The 21,886-nt window shown below is 40.5% G+C and overlaps 1 protein-coding gene across 3 annotated transcripts in view; it reads right to left on the bottom strand.

Annotated features, from left to right (window-relative positions):
- The window catches only part of LOC107102637, a 64,075-nt gene that overhangs the window by 5,654 nt on the left and 36,535 nt on the right, over positions 1-21,886 (bottom strand). For all 3 annotated transcript variants that reach the window (XM_015402020.1, XM_015402019.1, XM_015402021.1), the window contains 22 exons: positions 21,307-21,484; positions 21,101-21,227; positions 20,863-20,982; positions 17,962-18,112; positions 17,766-17,878; positions 17,517-17,667; positions 17,180-17,428; positions 16,873-17,088; positions 11,526-11,707; positions 11,222-11,405; positions 9,845-9,987; positions 8,644-8,825; positions 7,103-7,362; positions 6,794-7,031; positions 6,530-6,713; positions 5,474-5,600; positions 4,377-4,463; positions 3,642-3,815; positions 3,273-3,553; positions 1,894-2,042; positions 1,137-1,215; positions 402-516 (listed from right to left, as the gene is read on the bottom strand). In XM_015402020.1, coding sequence (XP_015257506.1) covers positions 402-516; positions 1,137-1,215; positions 1,894-2,042; positions 3,273-3,553; positions 3,642-3,815; positions 4,377-4,463; positions 5,474-5,600; positions 6,530-6,713; positions 6,794-7,031; positions 7,103-7,362; positions 8,644-8,825; positions 9,845-9,987; positions 11,222-11,405; positions 11,526-11,707; positions 16,873-17,088; positions 17,180-17,428; positions 17,517-17,667; positions 17,766-17,878; positions 17,962-18,112; positions 20,863-20,982; positions 21,101-21,227; positions 21,307-21,484 — 3,690 coding nt within the window. The remainder of the gene's footprint in view (positions 1-401; positions 517-1,136; positions 1,216-1,893; positions 2,043-3,272; positions 3,554-3,641; positions 3,816-4,376; positions 4,464-5,473; positions 5,601-6,529; positions 6,714-6,793; positions 7,032-7,102; positions 7,363-8,643; positions 8,826-9,844; positions 9,988-11,221; positions 11,406-11,525; positions 11,708-16,872; positions 17,089-17,179; positions 17,429-17,516; positions 17,668-17,765; positions 17,879-17,961; positions 18,113-20,862; positions 20,983-21,100; positions 21,228-21,306; positions 21,485-21,886) is intronic.

Below are 21,886 nucleotides of genomic sequence, written 5' to 3'. Positions count from 1 at the left end.
TTTAAATGGTTTTATTAGGGATGAATACAAATGGAAATCAAACATGCTGTATTTTTGTATTTATGGCAAAAAAATCCCCACACAATTAAATCTTCAGAGCTATTTGTTTTCTTTTATGAAACAAACAGTCATCCGGTCTCCATCCATCTTTCACCTCCGTCTGTGAGGCCATTTTCCCAGGAATAAGCTACTTAGTGGGGTCTAACTGGTTCTTGATCAGTCAACTAGTCACCATGAGGAAAAGCTCTCTTCTGGTGTTGGGAGTTAGATTCAGGACTATAGGAATGCTCTGGTAATGTTTAGGTTTATTCTTAAGGTTAGGAAATAGAAAGGACTTAAAATAAGCAATCAATAGAAGTCAATGGAAGTCCCACAGCTGTGTGGGTGTGAATGTTTGGTACCTCTGTCCATAGTGGGCTCTAGCGTGCGGGGCTCTGGAACCTCCCAGTGCTCCTCGTCGGCGGGCAGCTCTCCGATGTTCTCTTTCCTCATCAATCTGTCCAGAGCCCTTTGATCCTGTAGACGGTGGTTAAATATTACTTCATTTGAAAATCAAATTTCCATAACAGTTAATTAAAAAATAAAGGTGAAACTTTTTAGATTCAAACAATAATAAATTCAAAAACTGATGGAAAAACTGAAGGATTTTATTTTGTCATTTTGTGAACCAATTGTATAAAAAAAGAAATTTTGTTAAGTAAAGCTCTTTAGACTTTTTCTTTTTTTAAAGTGCAGTCTTGATAAAGGTTACAACTGTTCCTAGTATCTTTATAATTCCTGAATATTAATCAATGATAAAATTCTAACATAATTCATCAGATGGAAAATAACTCCAATATGTTCCAAGAATTCAGCTGAATTTTATGCAAACTTTCTTTTGATCACCATGAGCTGCCTTTGTTCTTCAATGCAGAAGAGGTGAGGAGAGCCCCTTCATCAGAGGAGGATCAAAGAGGAGGCCCAGTGTGAGCCCCTCTGCAGAGATTAACGGTAAGGCGCAGTATAACTCCCCTCGGGGGGAAAAAAGCCATTTCTTGTAGCTACAGTGAGGACTGGTGACAGGAAGCGAGTCTCTGAGCGAGAGAGGACTCTCTTTAAAGGGAGAGGATTAGCGATCGTATATCACTTACCGGTAAGCTGTTTATGGCGAGGCTCAGGAAGTGCTTCAGGTCTTTTCTGTGGCTGCTCTCAGTGCAGAAGAGCTTCACCAACTCACTGCAACAAATAAACAACCTCATCGCATACATTTCACGGTTAAATCAACCAGTTGATTTTCCTGGAACAGATGGTTATGTTACAGCGACAAACAAACACATAAAAACCAGCATCCCTTCAGAGCAGACCTGTAAGGCCAACAGCAGGGATTCATATTATCATTGGTACATTTTGTACGTTTTCAGATTCGATGAAAAGTTCAGTTCTTTTGGATGAAAGGAAAGGATTGAAAACCAGGATTACAAATTTCTGTATTTCTTCAGAGTATAAAAATGCTTTACTCAGAGCGCTCTAACTGCTCCAGATTTTTCCAGACTGTAGAACAAAAAAAAGTGTATTTTTTTCCACTTGTTTTAGCAGCACAAGTGGAAAAAGACAAGGGACAGGGAACTTAACCCCAGGAAATAAGAAGTTAGGTCTTAGAAGAGATTACTAGAGGCACTATGAGATGCATAAAGATCCACCTATCGAAATGAGCATAACTGAAAGAATGTATCCAGAAGACAGTTTAAACCAGACTCCCTCTATGACAGATAGATCTATCTGCACAGACTATATCTATAAAAAGAAGAAAATGTACAGAACAGAAGAGGCGACTCGGTGCGACCAGATGATATGAACAGCACTGGTTTGATGAACGCTTACGGCTTCAGGTGAAAGTTTGAGCAGCACACAAACCTCAGGATTTCCAGTTTCTCGTTGATGTGGTCCATCTGGATGTAGAACTCCTTCTCATCCGTCAGCAGGCAGATGACATCCTTCAGCTCTATCACTGGATCATCTCCTTCAGCGATGTCCAGCTGGTAGCGAATATACAGCTTCCCCACCTGAGAACAGGCAGTGAGATGGAATTAGATTGTATGTATGTTGGTTTCAGCAGAAGAGGCAGGAATCCAAACCCAGATCCATTTATTTTTGTGATATATTAAATAATTACAGAACCTAAAGTGGGAAGAAAAGATTAAAGTGACCAAATATGAAGTTGACCTACATGAAAAACCCCGTGACTCTGACTCATTAAGGCACGCTGCTAAGAAGAAAGGACAACCCTTCATCTAGATGGGCAAATGCTAGGGGTTAGTATCGGCATGGGTGTTGCGATACGATACGTGTCACGATACGGTATTATCACTATATTGCAATATCATCATATATTGAGATATTTTTCATATATTAAGATATTTTTCCTGCTATCAAAATAGCAGTCCGCTATGAAAAAGCAACCCCTGTTTATGTTCGTCAGATGATATTGATCGTTCAGTTATCTTGGTATCCATATAGCTTGGGGTTTGAGGCAGTCCCTGATTGCCTCAACTACAGATATAGTGCTGCTCCGCACAGCAAAAGGGCTCCACAGCGCCATCTGCCAGAGTGGTGGTACAGAGGTAGCTCATTTTTCTTTTTTAGGTAAAAATGTTTTGCTTTAAAAAATCAATACTAGGAACTAGTTTTGTGCTAATGCCTGCTACCACCATCAGTAGACAATGCAGGTGAACTGTCTTGCCCAAGGACACAAGGACACTGAAAGTCGGAGCCGGGGCTTGAACCGTCAATCCTTCGATTTCAGGGCAAACTCCTACATCCGACGCCACTGTCTCCCCATATATGTATATATATGAAGAACTGCATACTACTTGGATGTAAAATAATTGCCATCATGGCTTTGTCAAGCTGCTGCCTACCTTTGTGAAGCAAAGACTAATACAAAGAACTTGTTATTGCCTACCTGGAATGCTTGACAATAGTTTATTAAACTTTTGTCCCTCAAAATGGTATCGCTGCCCTATTTGTTGGTACTCGCTGATACCGATACCGCCATTTTAGTGCTGGATCGGGGCCCCGCCCGATACTGGTATCTGTGCAACACTACTAGGAACTAAAAGATCGAGATAATATCAGGCAGCCAAAAATTATGATATATTACCAGAAGTTTTTTTTTTTTATATCACAAGCAAATACTGGTAGAGAAAAATCTAAATACTCCAGATTCTACACCACATCAGTTCACATCTCTCTCTAGAAAAGAGAGCATCTAGAGGGGAAACTGACTTGCCCACCTGTCCAAAGGAAAGGCTCTTGAGTTTCTCTGCTATGTTCCTGTCCTTCAGCTCAGAGTAAACCTCTGCCAGCTCCTCACGGTGGTAGAGGAACCTCTGGATGTAGGGGATGACCGAGCGCACCAGGGACTGCATGGGTGGACAGGGCCTCCAGCTCTCGGTTTGGGACTGGGACTTCACGCAGTCGGAGAGCTGACGAACGCCGCATATCTCCAGGAAGGAGAGTCTGTCCTCCTCTTTGAAGGCGGGTTTAGTGGCTCGATCTCCTGTGCCTGCTTGACCTGTCCGTCAACCACACAGCAAGTAAGAATCTTTTAAAACACTGCATGAGATAAAGAACTTGAGATCCTTCAGGGGGCAGCTTCGTACCAGTCTTACTCTTTTGAACGCTCTTCTTCTCTGGTGGTGGCAGGTGGAGGAGACAGACCTCATTGCGATGCTTGAAGATCTTCTCCAGCTCTTTGTCATCATTGATCATGGGTTTATGTCTCAGACTCACCCAACTGTCCTTCGTAGGGAAGACCCGCTTGTCAGACACCATGACTGAATGGAGAGACAAAGGACAGCAAGATCCAATCATTCTCGCTTTGGATCACACTGTTTGTTTCTCTGTTTAAAATTAATCAAATCAACAGTGAGTGTTTGGGGGAGACAGATTATTTCAACTCTATGTTTCACATTGCTGACTGACCAAAACTAGACAAGAAAACAAGTAGAAATATTAACTTTCTGAAATAAAATTCCATACACTGGAGGTAAATAACTTGTGTGAAACCCAGAGAGGTGATGCAAGCAGCTGCAACCTGTCCCTTTAATTGCTTACTGATGCTGCGGCTGAAATGATCCGTGTTGCCGGGCGAAGAACCCAGTAAAGTCCACCATTTTTAGAATACACCCCTGCAGGTTACTAAATATTTCACATTTTAGGCAGGATTTAAAATACAAAGTGCCTCTAAGATAGATGATGAATCTGCACTATAAATCACTCCTTTCTTCCTTCGTTCTCCTGGGAGAGTTTTTCCAGGCTGCTGCACCAAATTCTCCCCACCGACAGACAGCAGGTGGGGTCTGTCTGATTAAAGAGGTAAGGGGCATGTTACTCACCTTTCAACGGGGAGGTATAATTCTTATCAAATCTGCTCTGAGGAATGTTTTCCTGCTCTCCAGTCACTTTGGGCTTACATTTATGAGCTGTGAAAATAGAATAAATTATATCACTGTATTTATGTATATCACTGTATTTAATGGTGCCACATTAATCCCAACTTGTTGCAACAAGACGAGTCATCTCACATTTTTGTTGTAATTTTTTATCTAAATCTACTTATGGGTAATTTTTTATTTTAGCACATTGCTTCAAATTGACTACTGACTGACCTGCATATCACCACCTTCTATTATGGGAAGGTTGTTTACATGTGGGAGCTGTTAGTAGCATGAGCTTACACACAAAGGTGATGGCACCCTTTTAACTTTAACTCATTGCACAATACCATCACAAACGTTTAGACGCTTCAGTGGATTTAAGTGATAGACTAACACAAAACAGTGAGGAGAAAATGACAAAAATACAATTAGGAATAATATAGAACCATTTAAACTACAGCTACATCTTGGGGAAAAATATCTACATATGCATTATTGCAATGAAAATATGCAATATCTGTGCAGGAAGCCTTTGATCCTGCATTAAGGGATTTGCTGCATTTAGGGACATGTATTAACATCCTGCATGTAAATATATTTAGACAGTTGCATGCAGTCTTACTGCATTTGTACAAACCTGCTGCAAAATTCAAAGTGGTGAGAATGTTATGATGAAAAAGAAGAATTTTCCTGCTTTCAATAAACTGCATGGTAATTATTATCTTTGCCCATAATGGAGACTGAATTGTTGTTTGCAAAACAACTTAACACATATTTAAGAGCAGCTTCTATCAACAACAATTTGAAGTCCTGTGCAAGAAATAAAATCTAGCAAAATGCGACAGACTGTGAAACAGTTCACAGGGTATGAATAATTGTTAAGAATTTAATACTGAATGGTACTCATTACAATAAAGATGATCAGACAAAGAAAACTAGTCAGGATGTAGCAAAATGTCTTACTTCCTCTTGAAGACAAGACTTGTTAACAGATGGGACAGAGTGAAGAAGTGTGAGACACGGAGTGAGAAAGTGTCTGCAGCTGAAGTCCTTACCGAGTTTGGCGTAGAGCGCAGAGACGTCCTGCAGCACCTCAGCAGTCGGTATGGCTGCAGAGGAGCAGATGAGCTCCAACAAACCCACGTACTGCTTCATGCTGGGACTGTCCTCAACCTTCAGCCGCTACAGATATAACCACAGATGCATCACTACCTCACATTGGTGCACATTTACTTCTTTATCCCACCTCATGTTTCTCTAAGCACACTCATTTCTTGTAAAATGTGGTATTAGAAATATTATAAATAAAATGTAATTTTTAGTAGCTTTTTATGTATGGGCTAACTCAGCAGGCAAACTAATATTAATACACTGAAAAGCAGACATCCCAAGGCTCCTGGAAGTTCCGGAAGTCTCCCTGATATTGATAGCTGTTCGTGGAAGCCCATGAGTCGGATAAATTATGCCAGATTTTAGACTGTCCGAGGTGGTGTTTTTTTTTTTATGCGAGTGAGAGCATGCAGGCAGTACAATAATTCGGGCATCATGTGCGGATTAGAAATAATTTGATTGCAAAGGCACAACAAGAGAGATCGGGGTGTGAGGAGGAGGTTGCTAGTGAAACTTGAGTGTATCTGTTCAAAGCGATGCTCTCTTCAACGAGCGTTTCAGGAGACTGGTTGTCTGAGATCGCACTGATTGGTTTTGTCAGAAAAATAATCCAATCATTTTCGGTTTACTCTCACCTAGTTACCACTCAAAGCTGCGCATCCTGTGAAATGGCAGAGGTTGATTCCTCGAGTACAAAACGGAAATATAAGACTCATTTTACAGAAGAATATACTAAAGTATATCCATGTTTAGTGAAGGTGAAGAATGACTAAGTCCCCTGACGTACATGTACATGGGTCGTGCACACTAACCACTGCCCCACCTGCACGCCCTAGAACCTGGATATTTTTAAGGTTTACGAGCCGTATGAGAGGAATGAAAGGTCCCAGGGTGACGTCACGTGTGACTCAGTCTGAGTGATTTAAAAAGGTTAAACAGCAACCTTTGCTGTGAATGTTGTAAGCCGGATACATTAGAACGACCTTATCGGAGGAGCTTACGTTCAGGAAGAAGTCCCTCATTCCCTCCAGCTGGCTGTAAAAAGGAGCCAGCACTTTGGGCTGCAGGTTGGGGTTGTCTTCTCTCTGAGTTAGCAGTTTGTAACGCTTGAACATTTCTGTGTTGTCACTCCAGCACACCTCCTTCAGGTGGTAGAAGCGTCCTGAGCAGACGCAATCATCAGGCCTGCAGGAAAATTTACACAGTGCTTTAGGGTTAAACCCAAATGTTAAACCAAATGGCTGCACATGGTCTGCACACTATACCTTTTACTTCCTACAAACACAGCGGGGGTGTGCTGGAAGAGCTCCTTCAAGTCTCTCTGGTTACATTTGTCATCCAGGTAGGTGTAGACGTTGTGAATGTGCTCTACGGTTGTAGTGAACTGCGCCCCCTCCGTCTCCTCTTCGGCTGAGCTTCCTTCTTGATTGTCCTCTTTAGGTTTGATGCACCACTTCTTCAGGAACTCAATCAGAACATCCACTGAGACAGTTTCTCTCATCCCTGGAATTGAGACAGACGGTTCAAGCAGGTCAGCTACATCAGGACTGGCGTCCGGATTTTTCTGTTCTCACCTAGAGCTTTGCTGAAGGCGCTGGAGCTCATGTCCACATAAAAGACGTGCATCCCCAGCAGGCTGGTGACCTCGTCTGATTTCAGATAGACCGAGCTCGGGCAGAGGTACTGTCTCTTCTGGTTTTCTTCCTCTGCTGGCCGATAAGCAGGCACCCATTCCAGACGGGACAATAAGTAGTAGAAAGAGGACCTGGTGTTCTTGACTGGTCGCCCGTCGCTGTCAATAAGCTGAGCTGTGAGGTACTGAGAGTAACAGTGTCTGGAAGAAAGAATGTTAGAAAAATGCAAATGTAATTATTTTATTTGAACTGTTACAGGCATTAGCCCTGCTAGGAATGTTGTGATATTTCAACTTCAAACGGGGAGAGCAAGTGTTTGTTACAGGAAGAGCCTGGCCTTATCCAGCTATGCTGTTGCAGGTGACTGATCACCATCAGTGTAGGTACCAGATCTGCTCGGGTGGTCAGATCTGCCTCTGCAACCGTCCAATCTGTCTCTGTGGGGGCGGCCACGCCTCCTGCGTCCGACTATGCGTCGGGCGGTCACAAACCCGCATAGACCTCAAGCGGAAATACGCAGACAAAAAGCAGCTGTGATTGGTCCTTGGTATGCCTTTCCGGCTGTCTGTGTGGTCGTCCTTCTCGATTCGATGCCGGGGCGCGCCTTTTATAAAAACTGAGGAACAACTACAATAGAGAACCTATGTGTTCTCCTTTGTAAATGGTAAATGGCATGTACCTATATAGCGCTTTTTCAAGTCAGGAGACTTGACCAAAGCGCTTTACACTACATTCAGTCATTCACCCATACACGCACACACTCACACACTGATAGTGGCTAGCTACATTGTAGCCACAGCTGCCCTAGGGCTCACTGACAGAAGTGGGGCTGCCGTACACTGGCGCCACCGGGCCCTCTGACCACCATCAGTAGACCATGCAGGTGAAGTGTCTTGCCCAAGGACACAATGACACTGAAAGTCAGAGCCGGCTTGAACCGTCCTTCGATTTCAGGGCAAACTCCTACATCCAACACCACTGTCGCTTCAGTGGCCTGGAGTTGTCTTTTTGCCAACTCCATTAACAGCACCTGTTCCTCTTCAATGTCTAGCAACTCTAGATCCATCTCAGTGACCGTGATATCTTGCAGACGCGCCGTTGTTGTTTTGAAAGATAAACACTTCCGCCGGCGCCGCGAAAGTTCCCGTGACTATCGTGACCGCCGAAGTTCTCGTGAGTTCTCCAACTGCTGTGAGTCCCTAGAAATTCCAGACCGACGGTGCAGAAGCATACCAGCAAAACAGGTTTGCAACCAGACCCAAGCGACATTTAATGTGTGCGGTTGCAGAAGTCTAATCTGCCCTTGACTCTGCTGACCGACATGGTCTCCTCCATAAATCAATAATGACCTCATGGCTACAGCAGAGGTGAAAAGGTTTACAGTCTGTCTTAATATAATCCCTAAACCATTATCCATAGCTATTCATTTAAACCCCAACAGGAATCTTCACATAATTGCAATTTTCGGATCAGAGGGTTACCCGGTGTCCCAGTTGGTCTCCAGCAGCTGTAACAAAGTCATCCTCTGCTGCAGGAGAACGGGGTCTGGGAGCTGAGCTGTGGCCAGGGCCTGGAACTCCTCACAGGGATAGTCATCCAGAACAAAGTCCTTTCCTGGACTTTGGCGCCATGTTGCACTTTCAGCTGACCAAGGACTCGAAGCCTGGTGGAAGAGCAGGGAAATAATGAGTTGAATAATGAGTACAGGAGAAAATTGGACTCTTCCAGAGTTTAGATATTTTCATAGATTTTCCTCTCTGTGACCTTTCTATATAATCCTTCCATAACTTCCAGGTATTATTAGCATGCAGGGTGTACTGTTTGAGCTGAGTACAGTTTTTTTTTTTCGTGTGATGTATGAAGAAATCACAGCTGCTCGCTTAGTAATTGTCTCATCTTATATCCATGTTATATCCCTTGCAGCTGTAGCCCAGGATAAAAGAGGAAAGCAGGAATGTGGGATGTCGACATGTCGCATCAGTCACCTTTCGCTGCCTCAAAGCCACCACGGATCTCTTGTTCTCGGTCTGACTCATAATCCCTCACATTTTCCTCTTTAATCACTAACCTATTCGTCACGATGACTCACTGATGCAGAACAGGATCCTCAGCTGCTCTCACAACCCATCCAGAGGTTTTCTTCCAGCGTGCTCACAGACTGTGAGGTCCAGGGTTATATTTGTAATCATGATCCTCAGGGTTTATGTGCTGGGGAACATACTGACCGCTTTTCCTCGCACTTATCTCCTCTGCTACTCTCCGTTATTAAATTGTTCACATCAGTTATTTTATTATGAGTTTTGTGTTTCGTCTCTTTCCATAAAAGCGACATCTGACCCAGTTTAGCTGTGTCTCTATCCAGGTTAAAGCCACGGCTCTGTAGTTCTTTCCAATAGAAAGTACGCCTGGCTCACCTGCTCCCTGTCTCTTCCTAGAAGAGTTATTGCAGAGGAACTGGCGTCACTAATTTAAAAAAACAATTAACCGGATTTATCAGTGTTGTATAACAGAATAAAGATGATTTTTAAGTAGATTTAAAAGTAACTTTTTGATTATTTTTAAATGGATTTTTAAATGACTGATAGTATATAACTGCATTTTAATGGTACAAATAAAGTGGCTTATTTTACATAATTAAAATGATTTGGATCCCTTGATCTTGTAACAAGATGCCCTCCTCACCAGCTCTGCAGAGGTGAGCTTCCGGCGCTCTTTGCGGATGATGAGGCCGTCTCTGACGCCCAGGGTGCTGAACAGCTCTCTCCATCCCGCTACATCGCCGTCTGACTCCACGTAACAGGGACTCAGCAGGATCCAGTCGCAGCCTGGTGGAGGGGAGAGCAGACAGGCAGCGAGATGAAGGTTGAACAAGAGAATAAAAAAAACCACAAAGAAAACAGAAAGGTAAGCAGCTAACAGTGTGTGAAGCTTTTAAAAGCTATTTTTAGTTATTAGTTATCTAAGTAAGATAAAATATCAGTTTGATGAATCTGCTTTGTTGATTTTTAGTATTACCAACTGTAACATGGCAACTATATTTCTATGACAAGCTGAGTTAAAGTAACCTCAGGTTCTGGCAGCAATGGAAGGCAAAAAAAAGCTAAAAGACATTTGTTACTTTAAAGCAGGCATCCCCAAACTGGGTCCTCGAGGGCCGCTGTCCTGCAGGTTTTAGAGATTTCCCTGCTTTAGCACAGCTGATTATGATGATTGCAGTAGAGCAAAAGCCTGTTAATCAACTATCAATTAAAATCAGCTGTGCTGGAGCAGAAAAACATCTAAAACCTGCAGGACAGCGGCCCTCGAGGACCGAGTTTGGGGATGCCTGCTTTAAAGGAAAATTAACTAGAAAACTCACATCTCCACATTAAATATTTGCCTTCAAACGCCTAAAAAATGCATCAGTTTATCAGAGATGGATCCTAACAGAACGGTTTTGATACTGTAGAGTTTTTAAAATCCTTATCAGCAACAGATCATAAGCAAATACATGGAAGAAAAACTGAAATAATAAACATTAAACATAAAAACCAAGGATGCAGGTGGGGTAGGAAGTGTTCGACATTTACTCTATGCTTTATTTCCTCCAAGGTCAAGAGTAAACACTTAAACAAGAATATATTCTGCAGGTGAAAGGAATATAAAAAAAAAAACACAATTTTGGAAGATTTTAGATTTTTTTAGATCTTAGATTATTTACTGTTAATATAAAAAATATACTTATTGATAATTGGTGTTCTTTGCTTTTCTTTTGTTTTTTTTTTTACTTTTATGTAAAAAAAGGAAGGAAGGAAGAAGGAAGGTAGGTAGGTAGGTTATGGATCTGTTTTTCCAACAGTATTATAAACGCTTCACAGCTACTTCTATAACACTCACATTGTATCCTGTTCAATATTTCTACCAATTCCAGGATCCTTTTTAATGTTTTTCTTTTTAACACACATTTCTAGACTGAGAATCAAACACAGGTGATCTCAGAAGATCTGAGACTCTTAATGCATCTCTGCAGTCTGAAATGAGCTTTGAACGTCTGTTTGATTGTGCGTCTGTTGTTCCTACCAGGCAGAGCTTTAGGCAGGTTGATGTTGCCGTACTCCTCAGAGAAATGCACTCTTTCGGTAGCCGGGCACAGCAGCCCCCTGCAGGTGAGGACGGGTACTGCGATGTCTGCGTACTCCTGGCTAGAGGAGGAGTGCTGCTTGATGAAAACCAAGTAACTGACAACCACCGACTGAGGCTTTGACTTGAGTTGGAATAGGCAGGAACATCAGGTAGAAATAAAACAAAATTAAGAGAAAAAGGTTAAATAAAACAATTTCCAATGGTTTCTCTGTGATATTTGTTCACCTTTAAGTTGTCTTACCTTCCATTTGTTGCCGTTGATGGTGGGGTAGATGTGCTGCTCCAGCAGCTCCTGCGGCTCCATTTCATGGACTCCGAGCCTTTTTAGCAGCTCCCGGACCTGCTGGCTTTCCAGGGGATCCAAACAGTTCAGCAGGGTGGGGGGGACCATGCTAAGATCCTTGTACAACGCAGAGAGTGGACCTTCAAAAAGATTTAGATCAAGGACTGGTCGGATTAGTGATTCTACATGGATACCCTGCCAAAAATATAAATATATATAATATTTTTTCTTAAAAGAAGTGCATTTGTTCTGGAATTAAAGAGGTAAGTGAGACACTTTGCCAATAAAACAAGAAAATTTACATTTAGAATAAGAAAAATCAATTGCATTGTCTTACTTTAAGTGCATATTATCTAATCATCTTGTTTAAGGGTAAAGAAAGTCATTCCATTGGCAGATCATCTTATTTACCTACTCCAATTAAGGGGAAATACACTTAATTAACTTATTTCTTGTTTTTGCAGTGCACCAGGCACTAAGTACTAATATAAGCAACTTATGACCAATCAGGAAAAGACTTCTGTTACAGTCTATGAATGAATGAATGGTGTTACAATTTACCATTTCTCAGCATTTCTTAGCTGGAGTTCATGGGAAAAAATATAAAATAGAAGAGAAAAGGTGCTTTTCGATATTTCAAAAAATATAAACGAACAATTGGCCACTTTTAAAAGAGGACTCAGAATAATTATGTCACAGATATTTGAAGAAGTTTAACCATATATAGATTTTCTGATATAGAGAGAACCGGCTGAGCTACTGACAAAATCTTTGCTTTATTTTTATGACAAAAAGATTTTTATTTTCACTTTATCTAGAAAGAGGAATAATAACATTTTGAAGGAGGTAATTTTTGTTTTTAAGGGGAAATTCAGCAGATAAAAACTTTATAAGAATGCAAGATTAGAAACCTGTTACAGAGAGTCTGACTTCAAATAAACTAAAGAGGACATATTCAATACATTTAGGCATAATCACAAGAATTGATTTTAAGCCTGTTTTTTAGTTCCAAATAATAAACTGTTTTGGCTTTTGCTAAGATTTACCCTCATTTTTGATTTATTCACAAACATCCATCAGCACTTTGAACAGAAAATCTCTACTGACCTACTTTGCTGCTGTGGTCTGAAGCCCACTGATGCCTGCACTGCTGAATATTTCAGGAGAACACTGTCTTCAACTTAGCTGTCTCTAAAGTTAAACACACTCATCTCTGTTCACGTCACCTCCAAGCACAGCCTGCACACTGTTAATGCATCAGCAATCTCTGGCCTGAAAACTAACCAAATCTATCTCTATGACAACGCAACAAAATGCATTTTAAATTGCATCTGCAGCCGGAAAAATTCACACTTAAGATCAGGGATAACCAATTAAAAATCAGCAGGGTCTGAATAAAGAAATATCATCAACCAGTAAAGGTCTGGAGACGTTTTTAATTATAATCTGTTACTTTAAACAGGATTTAACAACAAAATAAAATGCTGATTTTAGTGCATCCATGTTATACATTGACTTTTTAAATAACAAAATATATAAAAAAAATAGAAAATTTTTCCATTTTAAAATCTAACGTGTTTTTTGAAGTAGAGAACAACAATCGTTGAATTTGGTATGTAGGCAATTTCCAAATTAACATGTTTCATAAAACACCTAAACATGAATGTTTGTTTGTTTTCTTTCTTTCTTTTTCTGTCTTAATGAGAGCAGTGGGCTTTATTTTGCCCTGCAAGGCTTTAAACCTGGGTTTGAATGGAGACAAAGCCATTCTAAAGCACATATCAAGGTGGTAATTTTGAGCCTGGATCAAATTTCATTTTTGATTCTGTTCATGGTGGAGAATCCTGCTTCACAGCAGCAGGTTAAGCCAAACATACTCAAAATGTGCAGGGTCATCTTTGAGGACACCGTTTCGCTTTTCTTTCACCAGTTCACCTCAGTTCTTCCAGCAGTCCACACTTTCTCTGCTTTCTTTTTCTCATCGTCTTCTTCTTGCCTTCGCTCGGCTTGCCACAGGTTTGCCTGCGGTGTCTAAAGACTGACAGCAGCTCATTGGCTTATTGGCATCACGTGTAGCCTGCTCCCGGCGCTCTGGATGGCTTTACCGTATTAACAATAGAAGCGGCGCAAGTTACGTTAGACACTGTCGGCAGACAACATGCAGTAATTTATAAATGTTTTAAATCAGGTTGGATCCTGATTATCCAGCAGGTGGGTCTGGATCTGGACCGTGGATCGCCAATCTGTGACCTCTGCTTTAGATGTACAATTTGGAGGTGTGTGCATGTTCTGAAGAAGTTGATAGAATACATTGGTGAAGCTACTAACTTGATGTAAGCCATGGCATCGTTCAATTGTCTGATAAATGAGCAAAGAACATAATCCCAAACTTTGGGGATGTATAACTACGTCTTCTTCGCTCAATATTAGATATATATATCCGTTGATAAATAATGTGGTGTTAGAAAGGTTGCTTCTCACATTCTTATAGCAATTCATGGATGAAATACTGAAAGTCAGTATTTATTTTATAAACCAGTGGGAGTTGGGAAGGGACTGATTTGTGGCGTTCATGTAAAGCTAGTGATAAATAAAGCTGTGGAACATCAGCCTTCTGAGCAGCTTGCAAAAACACAGAGCCACTTAACCTACAAGATTATTCAAGAAGCTAAACGGCAGAAGAAGAATGCTTACATCAAAGTGAGAAAAATTTATTATTCATGCTTGGCACACCGAGGCTGGGCTTTGGTTGCCGTTTCTGAGCGTTCTGACGCAAAACGAAGGCGGTGATCCTGTACTTTCATGTTCAGATAGAAGAGTCTTTACATCTGTTCATTTTTAGAAACAGGTCAGCTTTATCCTGACTGTGGAGCGATTTCCTACACCTACAGCGCTGCTCTGAATGCCTGAGTCTGCTGACTCCTATAAGGCAGGTGCTCTGAGTTTTTATGAGTCAGGTTTCCATAATTCTAAAGCTGCAATGTTTACCCAGGTGTTTTTTTTTTTTTTTATGAACTTTTCATGCTTTTAGAAATATCCTCTCAGAGAGATCATCTATTTTTTTTCTCTTTATCGGATTTTTATAAACTAAAAACTTAAAAACTGTGAAGCTTACAAAGCTGCCTCATTTACCTCGATTTCTGAAGCAGTTATTTAAAAGCCTCATTATTCCAAATCAATCTGATGAACAACAGTGTGAAAAAGCTCCGTTCAGCACCTCTCTCTATCTATGAGTCACTGCATATGATTATGCTTCTAGAAACATAAAGTGCTAAGGTTTTTAAACAACATAAAAGTGTTTATAACTACGGAAGCCGAGAGCAGCCATATTTGATTTTTCATTTTTAACTTTTTTCTTCTCAAGATAGCAACATAACTATCTCGTTAGCACATTAACTGTTATCTCGTTGTAACGAGATAATTACAGTTATTAAACAGTTATTGATTTCTTGAGATAACGAGTAACGATTAACCTGTATGAATAATGAATGAGGCTGGCCAACCAATTAACCTAACAGTCTCTATGCAGAAAGACCCCGGGCCGGGGATTGTTTTTTAATGAAAATCTTTAATCTGGACTCCTTTTGGACGTTAATGCATCTTATACCTGTTACAGGCTTAACACTGTTCAGAAAACACCTGATGACAGAACACTGCATAGGTCTAACTGCTTATTAATCAGAAGTGGAAGCAAATTATCATCAAACCAGATTTGTCAAGTAACGAAGTACAAATATTTGGTTACTGTACTTAAGTACACTTTTTAGGTATCTATATTTTATTCCATTACTTATTTTCATCCTACTTCTGACTTCTTTCTATTCCTTACATTTTTTAAACAACCGTTACTCGTTACTCTTGTCTTCGGTTTAATGCAGAGGTCAGGGCTTAACGGACCGTTGTCCGGTGTTATGCAGAAAAGTGCATCCCTGCTGAGATATGCATCCCCAGTGGCGGGCGGGAGCATGCCTCGCCCTGTACAACTGCATATCAATGAGGAAAACTGATCAAAATAGGACCAATGGAGCTACTTGTTGTTATATTAATGATATAAAAACGTTTAAATATACCTCTCGTGGGAAAAAATTTTGGTTATTTGGCAGATTCATTTACAAAAGTAGGGGTGTTATGAACAACATTAAATCCAAAGATTTTGTCCGAGGTACGGCTGATTTATTTGTTGTTGTCTCTTGTTATTCACACACAACAATAAACAGTGATAGCCGACGTGAGTTGTGAAACTGCAAAGTTTGTTTTAAGCGGAAAATCAAGCGGGCATCTACACAGACCAGTGTGAAGCATTCACGAGCGTCAGATAGCTATGGTGCATTCAGGACCATGGGACATTTCACACTTACAAGGAAAGAGGCATAAATGGAACAGAACTTAAGTCATACAATAATGTATTTATTCAGAAACAGTGTGGGCTTTATTATAATACTGAATGCCTGTTTAAAAGCTCCAAATGAGGCTTCAGATCATAAAGCAACAATTACGCTGTTATTGTTTTACAGGCAGAATTAGCATTTGCTGACCCTTGTCCTTTAACTACTGATGGATATACAGGAATAAAGTCATACAAGTGTCAACTCCTCTGAGATAGCACGGGATGCAATTTTTGGCAATTTCTATTTTATTTTATTTTTTTAACTCAGTGTATAACATGAATGCATAAATACCTCATTTTATTTCAGTGTTAAATTCAGTGTTAAAGTAACAGATCATTAAAAATGTCTCTAGACCTTTACTGGTTGATGATTTTCTTTATTCGGACCCCGCTGATTTTTAATTGGTTACCCCTGGTTTAGTGTTTATAAATATTTATTTCACGTCACATCTAGTGGAAACTAGTGTCATTGGATGAGTCGTATAACGCAAACACTCACTGGTTAGCTAAAGGAAATCATCAGAAGCAAGCAGGTGTTCTTCAAACTGAAAACGTGAATTGTCTATGCCATGCTACAATGTCGGATTCAGAAAACGATGTTGAAATGTCTGAAAGGTCGGACACAGGCGCTAGCATATTGGGAGATGGAGACCAACAAGACTTCCCTCATCCTTGGCCCTATCTCAAAGAAATTTTCGAAATAGTTGAAAAATTGAGGGACGAAAACTCAATGGTAAAGTAAATAATTCTTATTTCAACTGTTGCGTATATTAGCTGCGACATATAAATCTATAGTAGTCTTTATTGTCTGATCAAGAGTACATTTATATATATGTTTAAGCCAGAATGATTTGACATTTAAATATGTTTTCCCTACGACTTTAATAAAGGTTCTGAAGGTGGAAATCATCAGATTACCTGTCTGAACCTGAGCTTTCTTCTTCTTCTTCGTCTTGGTTTCTTCTGGGGGGAAAAACACGCTCTCCGCGCTGAGTGCCACCACACGTCCGTCCGCCAGAGGTATGATGGTTAGCTCTCTGAGGTTCTGGAGGATGGATTCCGCCTCTCCGTAGCCATGTTCAATCGCTCGAAAGTTACAAACCAGTAGCCTGGCCAACTGGCGAAGACCCCCCTCTGAAACCGTGACAGATACAGTCAGTTTCTCTAAACCTCTACAACTTTTCTTCTTTTAAATCTGGTTAGTTTGAACTGTTATGCCACACACCTGTATGGATGCCCTCCGCTCTCACCAGCTCCTTTGCCATAGCGGTGGTTACCGTGGTAACGTCTGCTCCCCGCAGGTACCGGACTCCCATGTTAGTGAGCAGGGAAGCGGGAGGTGGGGGGCTCAGACCCGGATGGAGGTAAGACAGAGACAGATGCCTTTCCAGCTCATCACTGCCGATCACGTCACGGATCACGGCGTCCTGACAGACGGCCACCTGGGACGGCAGCTTGTACACCACCTCGCCACCTGGGAATCACAGTTACTCTATGCTGAGTCTGAACTCTGCCTGATCGTTTTGAGTTTTCTTTTCACAATATGCATTTGGGAGTATTACCTGAACCAAGTGTCGGAAGGAAGGCTCTGCCTTTCAGCAGCTGAATAATCTGCCCAGCAACAGGCTTGAAGAAGTCCAGCACCTCATCAGGCAGGGGGATAAAATGCAGGAACTGACAAAGACCTTTCAGCCCACTGTACTCTGGATGAGCCTGAAACACACGAAAAACCTCTCATTTCTTTTTCTCATTCATAAATGTATCACTAATATTGTCTGTATTAATCCTGTTTAGGACCATTTTTCCCTTACAGTGAAGACTTCCATGGCTTTGAGAAACAGTTGCGGTATTTCTGATCGAAGCCACTGGTTCCAGGAGCTGTCTCTATCAACATCTTCCCTAGAAGAAGGGATGTCGAAATCGCCTAAAAGAAAAAAAATGAAACTAATTCATCCCAGAAATTTCTTTTCTTCCACAAACCATTTATTCTGGATTCTCTCTTCTCACCTTGGATGATAAAACGGAAGCCAAAACTACGGAGGGGCAGGTAAGCAAACACTGGCTGCTTTTGTGGCTGGCAAACGATGTCAGAGTCTGCCTCGTTGGCGCCCAGCTGAAAAGCCAGAGCGAGCTCGGTCGACTCGACGTCTTCTTTTATCTGAAAGAAACATCTGTCTGAGCATAGCTGACAGACAGGCTGGCTGCTTCAAGTAGATCAAAAAGGGAGGCCTAACTATAAGCACATTGCTGAAAACCGTGTTATGAATGGAAACATGCAAAGGAAATTGATGTGACAACCCAAAACAAGTCAGTTCATAGTTATAAAACGCAAAAAAAAAAAAAATAATACTTGGTTTTTTTAAACCATTTTTTAAAATAGAAATTAAATTTTTATTATTCTTTGAGCAGGTCAAGCATATTATATCCTCATAAAACATTCATAGTTTTGGTTTCTAATGTGACAAAAGCTTCTTTACAAGGCAAGGCAAGTTTAGCTATAGAGCATTATTCAGTACAAAGACAATTCAAAGTACTTCAAATGAATTAAACAGTAAAATAGAAGGTAAATTAAAGCATAATAAATAATAATAAATAAAAACACCATAAAGCAGGTAGTAAACTAAATAAAACTTAAACAAATGATAACAGTTTAACAGTCAAAGGAATCTAAACCAATGAGTTTTTTCCTGGCTTAAAAGAACTCAGGCTTTCACTAGTTTTACAGCTCTCTGTACTTAATTTGCCTTCGGGTTTAATAAAGTATTTTTGATTTGAATCTGAGCTGAATAAGTGGAGTATATGAACCAAATGCTGCGTCTCCCTGCGTTAAGAGTAGGCCTGAACAAGAATATCTGAGCATTAAAAGAAGGGATGCTAAAAATGCTAATGGAACACTGCAACAACGGCTTGATGTTTGCAACAGAGATTCAGTGATAATTCTCAATGACATGAGCTTTATGTTTATGTGCACATGCTAAAAAGTACAATACAGCAAACCCTCGCTATAACGCGGTTCACTTTTCACGGTCTCACTGCTTCACGGATTTGCATCATGCATTGTTAAACTTTATTGTCGAACATAATCAATGGTTGCATGTCGGTTTATAAGGATCTTTTGGCCCAGAAGAAAAAAGAGCGACAACAACTACCGATAACTGTTCTTCTCTCCAAAAAACACACCTGCACCGCAGGCTTTAGAAGAAAAAAACGCCACAGAGCAATCAGGATGCAGCGGCTCCGTCAAACAGCAGTGAAATAGTGTACTGTACACGTCAGTCACTATTTGTCCTGCTGTACTTTGTATTTTTTTTCATAATCATTTTTCATTTTCTCCCGTTCCAATCCGTCACGCCGGGGCGGTGCTGATCCCCGCAATATTAACCCTTCAGTTCGTATTGATGATTAAAATTATTATTTATTTATAACTATATTATTTTACAGTACAGTACACTATTTATTTGTTTTAAAAAAAACAACAACAACAAACGTTTACACTTAACTTTTATTTGTTAAACAAATGTTTGGGCCTCTAAAAAGTTTTTGTTCACGGATTTCGCCTATCGCGGGTTCTTTTTGGAACGTAACCCCTGCGATAAACGAGGTTTCACCGTATCTCTGAATCACAGCGGGTACCAAGTAACTCAGAAACTCTAAATCAGGTCACAAATCGAGACTCTGCATCACACTGATAACGTCATACTTGCACTACATGGTACCATATATATTTATTTATTTTTGCAATGCTCTCACACTATGTACATTTGATCACTGCTTCACTTTATGAATGGAAATGTTCTTTTTCACTGCTAAGCTGCTCATTCCCCGTCAAAATCTGTATAAACGAAATTTCGTTTTGTATACACTGTGTATACAAAATGACAATAAAGTTTGTCTAAGAAACATCCAGATTTCAGTAGCCCCTGCTCATCTTCTTAGCTCCTGTTCCTTCTTCTTTCATGGGATCAGCAGTAGAAACATGGTAACAAATCAGGACAGCCGGATGACCTGAGTGGGCTGGTTGACCTTTGATGACCTCTAGAAACATCTCTTTATATCTTTAAAATAATTGCGGCACAAACAAAAATTTTTGCTGCACAAACCAGCACAAACGTAGTACAAACTTTTGACACTAATTTTGTCTGATTTAAAAAAGGTGGGGGGGCCAACTTCACTCAGGTAGCTGGATGTCATTACGTGATAGAAATTAACATCAAAATGGGACTACAGCCGTCCAGAAAACAACTAGAAAGACTCATCAATGCACCGAACGCCTGAAGCTCTCCGTTTTAAACCCAAAACATAAAGAGGTGTGTCTCATACAGAGTTCACATGAACAAAGTCCTGTCATGCAAAGGATTGTGGGAATCCACATAATTCTTAAGTGCCAAATGGAAACATTTGTAGGTTCCTTTGCTAAAGACTATCAATAAAAAACCTACTGCTTACTCTTCCTCATTTCTTCTTTACTGCCAGACAAATTCGGAGAGCACCTTTCACGACAACGGCTAACACATTTCCATTTTGGCTTAGGTGTCCTCTCCTATACGCACTATTCAGATGAATCCCTTAACTGCATATTGAGGAGGTATTTCAGTTATTGGATTCATGAGTGTAGAAGCAGAGAGAGCCTAAAAGGTGCCGGACTGTAATTTAAGAATCCCAGAGTAACTTAACTTCCCCCAAAAATAATACAAAGTTGTCTGTAGATTTCTTGTCTGTAGAAGTATTTTTGTAAATGTATTTTGAATTTCTTTAAACTATTTTCACAAATTAAGACAATGAAAAGTAACCTCTGGTTTTTATTGTTGGATCTTTATTAGAAATAATTTGCCTATATATCAGGAACAGTATCAATTTAAGCTGGTTCTGAAATAAAAAGTGTGACTGTATTTAAGAAATTTGCTTTACCTTCTTGGGCTGCAGTGTGGTTTTCACCACCAGCCAGCGCTCTGTGCCCTCTGTGTGCTCCACCTCCAACACATTGTGACTAAGATCTTTGCGAGTCATTGTCACGAGACGCTTCTCGCTCTGCAGATGGAGGCAGAAGTGATAAAAAAAAAAAAAAGATGTTTCTTTTATTAGAAGGGTACATTATTAACGTAGACAAACTGCATACAAACATCTGCATGTGCAAACAATGACCGACCTGGTTGCAGATGGTGATGGAGCGCAGGCGGTGCAGAAAGAGCAGCAGGGAGGGATGAACGTCATGGAACAGGTTCCTTGTTTGATGACTTTCAGAACGCAATGGAAGGCAGATTTTTGTGGTCCAGCTAAAAAAGGAGGCAAATAAAAGATGGTCTTGGTTGGTCTGTGTAATAGAGCAACATAAAAAAGAACCAGCAATCCTACCTCTGTAGATGGATGCCCTTGAGCTGTGCATCCAGAGGCCTCTCCTCTTCGCTCCAGTGGGGGAGGATGTATCCCATGGGGCCGCAGTTCTTGTCGAAGCGCAGGTGGAAGCCATTGGAGTGGATCTCAGGACAATCTGTGACCTTAAACACAGACTTGAAGCCAATCCCTTTTTGTCCTGCACGAAGCAGCAAACATAAAAAAGGTAATAATATAGAGATTAGTAAATGTACGTTTAGACTTCATTTTAAATGCTGATGAAAGTGGCAAAAAAAAAAAAAAATCAGGTTTATAAAAGCATGATCTTTTCTTTAGCTCCATGCATACAGTCAGAACATCACAAATGCTGTCTTAAAAAAAAACAACTTAAACTTACATTAGACAGTGCTGTTTTGTTGTAAAAATTCTTTCAACAGCAAAAAAAAACAAAAACAAAACACGAGCATCATCAGCCTGCAGCGAGTGTTCCCATGGCAACACTCTTCAATGTGATTGCTGCTACTGATGGAAGACTTTAATATAAGTAAAGGATTTAAAGTAGTCCTGGGATTTTAATGCATTCATTTCAATTAATTAATTG

The sequence above is a fragment of the Cyprinodon variegatus genome, unplaced genomic scaffold (assembly GCF_000732505.1).
Source record: "Cyprinodon variegatus isolate N-32 unplaced genomic scaffold, C_variegatus-1.0 Scaffold1285, whole genome shotgun sequence".
In the NCBI taxonomy this organism is placed as follows: domain Eukaryota; kingdom Metazoa; phylum Chordata; class Actinopteri; order Cyprinodontiformes; family Cyprinodontidae; genus Cyprinodon; species Cyprinodon variegatus.
This window is presented reverse-complemented; position numbering and strand designations above follow the sequence as displayed.